Genomic DNA, 11,229 nt, shown 5'->3' on the forward strand with positions numbered 1-11,229 from the left:
AACTTTATATATATATATTTATGTATAATGTCATAACTTATTTATATATATATATATTATAATAATATTTACAAATTTTAATTTATACTAAATCACAGATTTCTTTGTATATTTTGTTGACCATAAAAATTGCCATAAATAATATACGGAATTCAATAATTATAATTTAAATAAATTGCACAATAATAAACCATCTAATTTATATATAATTAAATTGATTTGTTTTTATAATTAGTTTGGCTTTATTTGCAATTACAATTATGATTATTGACGTAAATCAAACTGTTAGATTTTTAATATTAAATTTTGTTTGGAAAACATTGCCTTTTGGTTCAAATAGTAAGTGATCACAGTTTGAAATTTTATATATAAATATATATTAGTTGTAATACTTAAAACCTTAACGGTAACTGATTTTTATTATGTTGATTGATTTACATTGATTTAGAATGAAAGTATATTATGTCATGATTTAAAATGTTATATTTTTTAATTATTTGAAAATCTTTGTATATAAAATTGTTTTACAATTTCTATACATAAAACTAAACTAAATACTGTAGTATAGTATAAAACATATTTGACATACATAATATAAATAACTAAATACAGATATTAATTTTATTTATATTGAAAACTAAATAAGAAGTTAATAAATAATTTAATGATTTCATTGCATGAAAACCATTTCATCACTACATTACTAATAATAGCTTTTAGAAAAAGTTTTTGAAGGAAAAGCAAAAGTGAGACATAAAGTGACAAAATTGGACACAACTTTAAGCTAAGAGGAGTTACTCATCAAATTGGGTTACATTTGTTTTGAACGGATCACTCCTGTACTGCATTTGTAGTCAAATAACAATGTAATCTAATACATGTCCAACTCTTAAGAGACTTCAATAACAAAAAATAAAGTAAGTATAATAAGTGAGTGAGTGGGTGAGTCATAATCAAAAATAAATAAATAGGTAGTTGTGTGTGTTGTGTGTGTGTGTGTGTGTGTGTGTGTGTGTGTGTGTGTGAGAGAGAGAGAGAGAGAGAGAGAGAGAGAGAGAGATCACAACCTATTTTATTGTTAGCTTTTGACAAACAATAATATAGCACTGAAACTATTGACAATATATTGTAATACATTATAGATATATAATATTGCTACAATATAATTTTATTCAATACATTTTGATAATTTTATTGAGATATCATTTTTATAACTAACAATTGTATAAATTAACAATAATTCGGTTTATATAATAACTTTAGCACTAAAATATATTATAGTAACTGAAAATATTTTGTAGATCATAAATAACATAAAAAATATTTTACATTAGAGTGTGATTACCATAAAAAGTTTTTATATAACACTATTCAGATTCATATAATGATAATAATGCATTACTTAATTTTTAAAAAAGTAAAATAACTGCAAATATAATTATAATTAAAATAAATGTTTGATTTTAGAAAGCATTACATTTGTGATGTATTCAACTAAGTTGATAATATTCAGGTGATGTGAAATCATTGGCAATGTTAATAAAATTAAACTCATTATTATTTGTTAAATTTGTCGTACAGTTGCTATAAACGTCATAATAGTTGCTATTATTATAATTATTATATGAGTTGGCCGTCATATCGGAGCTGTTATTGCTGTTTGAGTTGCAATAGGTTTGTTCATAAGTATTGGGAATGTTGGGTGAGACGGCCACTGCTAGGCCATTGGCACCGCTCTGTATATCGTAATATTGCTGATTGTGGACATTGTTTGGTTGTGATTGAGACGGGTATTGATAGGGCTGTTGTTTCAAAGCAATTGCATTGTATTCACTGGGAATCCGATGCGAATTGTGATCACTTGAATTGGCGTCCATTTCATAGTAAGCGCTATTAGTATAGACAGTTGTATTGTTTTGTGCTCTACCTGTGCTGTCATTTGGGTAAGACTCGGGGTCTGTCGTATGGCTGACAATGTTTGCATAATTGGTATGATTTGTATGATTGGTATGGTTTGTATGGTTTGTATGAGATGTTAGATTACTTGCATAGGCTATCGTTCCGTTTGTTAGATATTGTTGTTGCGGTTGTTGTGCACTATCTATGAAAGTGTTGTCATATGACTGTCTCTGTGGATAAGTTTGCGGTTCACTTCTGGCTCCAGAGTAATCACATTCATAATCTGAAGCAAAATAATTAGTTCTTTGTTGTAGTTGTGATGACTGTTGTTGTGGCGGTTGTGGCTGTGGTTGTTGTTGCGCGCTATATAACGATCCGTTTTGTCCGCACGAGAAAAACTTAGTTGTCGTCAATGGTTCCGGTGCTGAGACAGCTGTGCTCTGTTGTGTTGTTGGCGTGCGATTGTTGACAAAGTTATTTGACGGTGAGGTTCGGTAACAAAAGTTTGTCGTTTGACTCAGAGATGGGTTTGATGGAGAAGAGCGCAAACTATTTTGAGTCACAACATGTGAAGGAAATCTTTGTCGTCTTCCACCATAAGAAACTGTTGTCGTTGATGAACACATTTGTGATGATGAAGATGTTGTTGGGCACCGATTGAAATAGATTTGACTGTTTGGCAATTGCTGTCCATGAGCTGATTGTTGCGTTGATAAATGTGCCGAAGAGTTAACACTAGTATTGACCACAGAATTTAATATATTTTTGTTTGAATGGCAATCAATTGGATTCAATGTATTTAATGGTTGTCTTGTGCCTGGAGTCCAATTCCTCACTTTAGTCACATGAATGGGAGCACAAACCATGTGTTCATTAGGACTTTGGTGTCCTTTAGGGCTAATTGTGGTACTGGAAGGTGAGCCCAATGGGTTTCGAGTGGCCGGAGAACTATTAACGGAAGATAACGCTGAATGAAGCAAATGTGAACCATTAGTCACCGATATTTTAATATCTTCACAATGCGGTGACATTACTGATGGAGATGCCGTCACATTAGTCCTATTGTTGGCCGACTCAGCACAGCATGGGTTTGGATCAATCAATGAGAGCGGTGTTGATATCTTAGGCTTTTCACATAAGAGCGACTCATCTCTTGAGCTTTGAGAATGATTGCTGTCATTAGGACTTAATACAGACTTATCTAAATCGAGACCCGTTTCCGATCCACTGGCGTGTCCTCCTTCAGCACTAATACCATCCATATCCATACTGTCCTCATCATTAGTACCACATGACCCACTTTTGCCACCCTTTTCGTCGCCATTTTTACCCGAAATAGATTGTCGCTTGTGTTTCATTCTGTCGGCAATTATAATGAAATTAATGTCTTAATAGTTTATAAGCGGATTAAACAATTAAAACGATATATCACTGAAACTTACCGGCGATTTTGAAACCAGACTTTAACCTGTCGTTCAGTTAATTCAAGAGAAGCGGCGATTTCTATCCTTCGGGGACGACACAAGTATTTGTTGAAATGAAACTCCTTTTCCAGTTCCAAGAGTTGGGTATTAGTATAGGCTGTCCGTAGTCTACGAGGCATACCATTCTCACCCACTGTTATAATGACAATAATTTTATTTATAACTAATTTATTTTTAACTCTTATCTGAATTATTTAGTTTAAAATTAATTACTTATTTTTATAAATTAGTTATTAATCAAATGTCATGTTTTATTACTTGTTTATATACTAACAAAGTAGAGTATTATAAACATATTATTATAATTTAGATTCGACAATATTATTATAAATTATAATTCATTGTAATCAATAACAAATTTATAAGTTATAACTTAATAAGTATAATAATTTTAAACTAAGCTATATCATAAATAATTAATATTGTTAATAGATTTGCTGAAAATGTTTAACATTAATCTTAAAATAATTATAATGTTTTTCTAAATAATTCAACATTATATGTGTAGTGATGCAAATAAATTTTAATTAAAAATTAAATGTTTTTCGTATAACAATAACTAAAGTACAATATTTGTTTGGACATTGAGATAGTAATAGAGTAATAGATAACAGTTATGATGAATGAACAGAGCGTTTGGCCGTAAGAAACACATAATATTTATGACTATATATATACTGTATATACATTATATCCACTGTTTTATATAAAATATATCATAATAATTGTCTGCGGGTTAAGTGGTGTCATATGTATTATATCTAAATAACTTGATGTCATCAATTTATAAAATTGATTTAACAGGTTGTATTGTAAATAAACTAACAAATATTATCATAAATATACTTTAGAAAATAAACACATTTTATAGCAGTATATCTTTATTTTTTGCATTGAAATTTTATATTAAATTTATTGCATATTTTTTTAATTATAGAATTAATACTACTAATAATTTTTTATTTGTATAAAAGTTAAAATATTTATTTCTAATAAAATATTTATTGAATATATCAAATAATTTGATAATATAATGACATCGTATTAAAATTTAAATCAATTATCAATAAGTAAAATGAACTATATTGAATAATTTTCATAATATTAATTAAGGCTCAATATATTAAAATAAAAGTTAAGTTACAAGTGATGTTATACATTGTAAATTTATAGTTAATATCTATGATTATTGAATAAATAAATTATTATATGATTCACTGAATTATATTTTATACGGAAATCCTGAAACTTAGTTATTTTTAAAGTTATTTTAATGGACTGAAAAATTTTTAGTGCATAAATAAATTATTTTAAATATTAAATGAACCAATGTATGTATTTAATGAGTAGATATATTCAAACCATTTTCGTATAAAATTTTAACTATTTTAAAACAACAAACATTTTTACCGATCTTCTAACGTTATCTATTTTTTCAAAATTTAAGGGAAATTCCTCAAATAAATTAATAATAAACTCTTTATAATTAATATTTTTTTAAATTATAAAAAATATAAAAGAAAGTAATCCCATTTAAAAATATACTTTTTGTATACATTATTTATTAAAAAAAATAATTAAAATATTGATTTATTTAATTTTAAAAATGTAAACAGAAAAAATCAACAGCAAAATTTTTCTTGTAAATAATATCATATTAAATTAAATACTATTGTAAATTATTTGACAAATGAAAATTTAATATAAATATTTAATATAATTATTTGGAATGTTTATAATGAAATAAATTTAACTATTTAAGTAAAGAACACTATTCCCATATAAACATTATTATTTAGTATTGAATATATAATTGATTAGTTAGTTTTTAACAGAAAATAAATATTATTTTATTAGTAATATTAAATAAAATGAAATTTATTTTTTTTGATAAAATTATCTTTCAGTTATATTTGGTGTCGAGTAAAAAGTATAAAACAGTAGTTAAGAGTTGTTAGTTTAATGGGTTTTTTATTTGAACAGCAAATTATTATTTATAAATTAAAGAAGTGTTTATTACTAATTTTAGCATAAAATTTCAATTTATCTTTTTTAAACACTAATTTCATTGAGAATTCATATTAATATAATTAGTTACATTTGAAACAATTGAATTTAAACGAAACCACACATTTAATATCTTAATTACTTGATATTTAGCATATAATTTATCATTAATAATATTTCATGTGGTTTTTCTATGCTATGTATTCAAATGTTTCCAATAAATAAATTTAAATCAAAAATGTTTATCAAACCATATTATTTTTCATTTATATAGATTCATGTAATGTAAATTTTTTTCATATAAATGATATCTAAGTATATTATAAGATATTTCAAATATTTTATTTTTAAACCTTATATTTACTATTAATATAAGTATTAAGGCATTTCTTTATGAAATATCAATTTCATGTGAATTTTACAACAAAAAAAAAACATTTAACCAAAACTGCATCTATAATATAATTTATATACTGTATATATTGTATGCATATATTCATATATGTAAACGTGTATATAACTTGACTTTACGGTATATAAACTTTATATTTTTGTTTCTCTATATTCTATTCAAATATATTTGTATATTTTTTTGTAGCATAAAATTTTATACATAATTTATAGATTTAAGCAAATTTGATTTAAATCTCTAAAAATTCAATTAACAATACTTAAATTATATTATAAATAATAATGTCATAAAATTCTTAATATTTTATTTGTTTTATACAAAACATTTCTTTTACTGTCAACGACTTTATGTTAATTAATCATTGATTTATACAAACTTTTGTTTATTAATACATTATATTCAAATAACCTGCAAAATCTATATTAGTTTAGGTATTTAAATAATATTATTATAATCATAAAACAAAATAAATCGTGTTTATAAAATATTAATTAAAATTAATTAGTTAAAAATGTATAAATATTATTACTCTATTTATAAAAGCTTGAACTAATTTTTAATACAATTATAAATTACATTTAATTATAATGTATTTTAATTATTTAATCTATTTGCATTTATTATTCATTTTGTAAACTTATTGATATCATCTACTAACAAACAATTTTATGTAAAACATTAATAAATATGACTTTTATATTATAATTATGTTTTTAACTTTATAATCTTAATTATATTTTAAACATTTAGATAATTCTAACTACAATTTTTATGTATTAATTTTATTGCTGTTAATTAATTAAAAATATTTCTTACTATACAAATAAATCTTAAAAGTCAATATTCACAAATCTTTATTATTATTTAATGAGTAAAATACAATTAAAATACATAATAATAGTAAGTAATTATTAACTTTAACCGTATACTTTACTGAGTTTACATTTGTTTGTTTTAGTTTGTATATAAAAAAATTTATATTAACTATTTTATTTAAGATATTGATATTTAAATAATAGTGTAAAATAACTATTGTTAAAATTTTATGTATTTTGATTAATTAAATAAAAAAATAAGTAAAAATATAAATAATATGAAGAAAATATGAGTGTTGTATGAGTTTAAACATTTTAAGAAACATATAGCGATTATTGTCACTAAATATCTTTTGATATCTTTTGCAAAGTAGTGTTTTGGTAGTGATTGAGAGCACACATTGATAGCATTGTAAAGTACTTGAAAAGATTGATTTAACGTTTTTTTCAATGGGCTTATGTGTTAGTTATAGTAATCATCGCTCGTATAAGTTATGTGTCGGTGTAGGTCTGACACAGAGGTGCGCCATCCATCTCAATCAAAGTCATCAAACACCACACACTCATACTGAGCTCAAATACATCATATATATACATATGTATATACGGTATATATATATATATAATGTTGTATAATTGGCCAAAATTAGGCCATTGCTATTACCTTTCACTCTTTCATCACAATATTTGCCAAACATTTTTATAAATCAAATACTAAATCATCTCTCAATTGGCTTACAAATAGCTTTCAATTTGATAGTCAATTAGTGTAGTTAATAGCGAGTAGCGATGTATGAATTGTTTATCATATACAAGTTTGTTTAATATTGTATTGCATATATAAATATATATTTAATAAACATGGTATATACTGTAGTTAATGTACAATAATTTATATATACGTATCACATGTATAGAAATATTGTTTAATAGCTATTTAAGTAAATACTATTACTATTAATTATAAAAAGATTAAGATTCAACAAAATATGAAATTATTAAATTGTTTTGAATAAGAAAATATATTCATGATATCCGGAATTTTGTTTCAGCTTTTAATCTATAGTTTGTATTTTTGTAAAAAAGCAATTCAAATGTTAAAATAATACGGTATTATAGTATAGAAAAACACATGAATATCCTTATTGTGGAAAAATATCAAATGTTGAGTGACTCCAAAATAGTGAGGTATTGTTAAGTACTGTAAAACTAAAGCTATGATTGTTGGTTGACTTGTGTACCCCTACTATTGCATATCCCCAGTATGTATGCATGAATGTCCCTCTTTGGCAGATATACCAGTCCCTATAGCCCTGTCCATTGTCATTTTGCACGCTATCTCATGCGAAGGTCTTTCAGTTTGCAATTTATTAGTAATATTATTATTATAATTTTGTTTCACATAAGATAGAGAAGAAATGTTAGGGTTATATTTATACTGTAAGTCTATAATTTGCTGAGAAAAATAGCAAAGACACACATTATAGACACATTGAGAAAGAGATTGATATATACAATACATATGGTTTGGTGGGACTGAGGTAGCCTTGGGTCCATTGAAGGCATTCATGCAATCAAATGCTAACTTTTAATTCACTACTCTATCCTATATTCACAATAAGTACACACAAGAAAATTATTGTTTATCTCAAAAATTCAACAAACTTTGATTGGTTGCCACAAAAACTGAATTATATATTTGTGTTACAAACGGATCCTCTGATGGCAACACATTTGTGACCACTTCTCTCAAATGGCGACTTTGTGGCCACTGTTTGCCTCTCTCTATGAACAGTATATAATATATACTATATATCATTCATTACTTATCAATAAACTTATCAAATATGTTAACTGCAAATCACATGACTTTTTATTGAATTCAATATACAGTACTTTGTTATACATATATGAAGACACGATATAATAAAAATGTCAAATTATGTGAACTAACTTAACAAAAGTTTTACTCAAGTTGTTGACAGTAATAGCGGTTTCCATACAATGGCTGTCATTGACTTTAAGACAATTCAATTGGGGATTTAAGGATTAAGATTAAAATCAAACTTTTGTCTTATACTTGGAATCAATAGAATCAATCGGTTTTCATACAAAACAAAGAATTGCTTCAAAATTGGTCGCTAATGACATGTGAACACTGAAAAGTCGGTATCAAAAAGTGGGATATAATTGCAACGGTAGATATCTATTACTTAAATTTAGAAATTCAATGTTAAGCAGATTATCGACAATTTGGTGAGCTGTTAGTTAAACGGCAGGTAAAGCAATCGTAAATTGTTTGCTTTAAAGGGGGGAATCAATTGAGGATTTACCACAAAGTTTAAGAGTAAAAATGAATCATTGAGAGAGCAATTGAGGAACAGTGAGAGGGATAGGGAAAGAGTCGTTTAGGACTATAGAGATGACAGGAGAGTGATGAATGAACATTGAGAGAGAGAGAGAGAGAGAGAGAGAGAGAGAGAGAGAGAGAGAGAGAGAGAGCATTGCGTGTGTTATATGAATATATGGACCGACAAAAAGTCATTTAATTTATTCATTTATAAATCTGTATGTCTTTTGCGGTACATTTAAAAACACATCTTTAAACAACACATTTAGCATAACATTTGTTTTGATATACTTTACAAACGATTTATAAAGTGTTTGCTTAAAAATAATAAATTAGAAAAAGTGATGCAAATAAACTATAAACACATTATATATGATATATAAACATATAAATAGTTATCCCATTAGATATATGTAAAGCAAAACACATACATCACACAAGTTATGTGTTTAGTAGTAAGTGATGGGATGAGGACTGAGAGTTTGTTTGATAAATGACTAGAAGTGATGGCATAAAAATGTATAAATATATTGATATATTGAAATCATTACCTGAATTGTGTTGTTTTCTTGTTGTCTTTTTTTCCTTCATCCACGGATATTCGTTACTTTTCGGTGACTCCTGTGATGTGGACGACACCAATAGAGAGTGTTGTCCGATATCAGTACCGATATTGTTGCTAACAGTACAATCAGCACCAGTTTCGTTTGTACCTGAAGTACAGCTGCTTAGTTGGTTGAGTTGGTGCTGTACTGCTGCTGCTCGTGACATGACTGTAGGGCCAGTGCCAGTGCCGGCGGTGATTGATGATGCCGTTTGGAAAGAGTCATTCATATGAGGCAGTGTTGGCAAAGTTGGCACACTTGTCATAAACTCAGCCATGCACTCGATAGACGGCTCACCGATAAAGCCATTCTCGTGATCGACCAACTGATCCATCAGTATTTCAAAGACGTACCACAAACACAAACATTAATAACATTTTACACAAATATTCACGTATTGACACAACTTCTCGATTGCAATGCATAACTGAATTGATACCCAAATGTGACCATTATTTGCATCACCACGTGATGTATGTCTAAACCAATAGAATAGGATCCGACAAATTCAATACCAGTGCAGACAAGGGAATTGACTATAGAGAAGAGGCACAGCTCTCAGGCTCTCTCAAGCTCTTAGCCTCCAATACTACCGGCTTCTCATCGACACATGAATTAGGGATAGTGTGCTGTCAGTGTGTATACTATGTTGTGTGTATGTGTTTGTCGAACAGGCCTCGTAGGGCTGGTAGGCCAGTGTATGTGTGTATGTGTGAGCTGAGAGTGCTGTTCACTGTAGTATTGAGTGTAGGCTTTGCCAGAAAACAGAGAAAACAAGTATATATTAGAGTAGGAATTGAGTTAAGAGTAAAACATATGAGTAGATGTTATTGTCAATAGCTGTATATATGCCCAAGCATTGTATGGCACAGTAAGCACTGGTAGTTAGTCTCTCAGCATCCATGCGCATATCTCCTCCCGCATTTCCTCTCCACCTCCTTCTTTTCCCATCAACTCAACCATCAAAAGCAATGCAAACCAAACCGTGTTTTGGCTCACAATCTATGCTTTTGTTGTTCAACAATAACACATACAATACTATATTATCTCTCTTACAGCTACAGATCAAACACATCCAATACATCCCAACAAAACATTTCTTCACTTAATATATCTTTAGTTTTTATCTCAACATTGAGTTATATATACTTTTTTTTGTTGTTACTGAAACTGCATGTGATGGTAGTGTTCACATCTCGGATCAGCTATAGCTGACTAATAATTAGATTTAATGTATTCTTATTAAGAGTTGTGTCCAAAATTAATACAAATCTAATGCCTTTAGTCACAAGTAATTAGTAAGCAATACTTCTCATGGATTCATATTATAAATATATACATATATTTAATACTATGCATCATATCGATTACATCCATATGGAAAGGGGTGCAACTGTTTGCCTGAGTTGGATGGGTGCCCGTAGGCCTGTGTGTGAACATATCACTGGCCTTGCTTTTGGCCACCGCTAGTGTCATCAATCATATGAGACATGAGGCTAAAGGGAGCCATTAAGACATTTACCTAATATAATAGAAACAGTCAGAGTATACACTATTTCTCAATAAATACTTACTTACTTTCTGTCTTATTCTACACTATTTTAATTCATTGGTCACTATTGACATACAGTGGACAGGGACTCGCAATGTACACTAC

The 11,229-nt window shown here is 27.7% G+C and overlaps 1 protein-coding gene across 1 annotated transcript; it reads right to left on the reverse strand.

The window, feature by feature from the left end:
* Window positions 1-1,490: 1,490 nt before the first annotated feature.
* On the reverse strand, window positions 1,491-10,178 carry LOC128960242 (homeotic protein proboscipedia-like). Its single transcript, XM_054306313.1, has 3 exons — window positions 9,519-10,178; window positions 3,342-3,516; window positions 1,491-3,258 (listed from the first exon to the last, which is right to left on the reverse strand). The coding sequence occupies exons 1-3, from the start codon at window positions 9,904-9,906 to the stop codon at window positions 1,491-1,493; spliced, it is 2,331 nt and encodes a 776-aa protein (XP_054162288.1). The 5' UTR covers window positions 9,907-10,178.
* Window positions 10,179-11,229: the final 1,051 nt, after the last annotated feature.

This window comes from Oppia nitens, unplaced genomic scaffold, assembly GCF_028296485.1.
Source record: "Oppia nitens isolate AA-2021 unplaced genomic scaffold, nextdenovo-longstitch-racon4-pilon3 scaffold4_pilon_pilon_pilon, whole genome shotgun sequence".
Taxonomy (NCBI): domain Eukaryota; kingdom Metazoa; phylum Arthropoda; class Arachnida; order Sarcoptiformes; family Oppiidae; genus Oppia; species Oppia nitens.

Coding starts and splice junctions, on each gene's coding strand:
- LOC128960242 (XM_054306313.1), bottom strand. CDS start 9,906: ATGGATCAGTTGGTCGATCACGAGAATGGCTTTATCGGTGAGCCGTCT. Junction 3,517..9,518: donor AAGAAAACAACACAATTCAG/GTAATGATTTCA, acceptor TCATTATAACAG/TGGGTGAGAATGGTATGCCT. Junction 3,259..3,341: donor GTCTGGTTTCAAAATCGCCG/GTAAGTTTCAGT, acceptor AATTGCCGACAG/AATGAAACACAAGCGACAAT.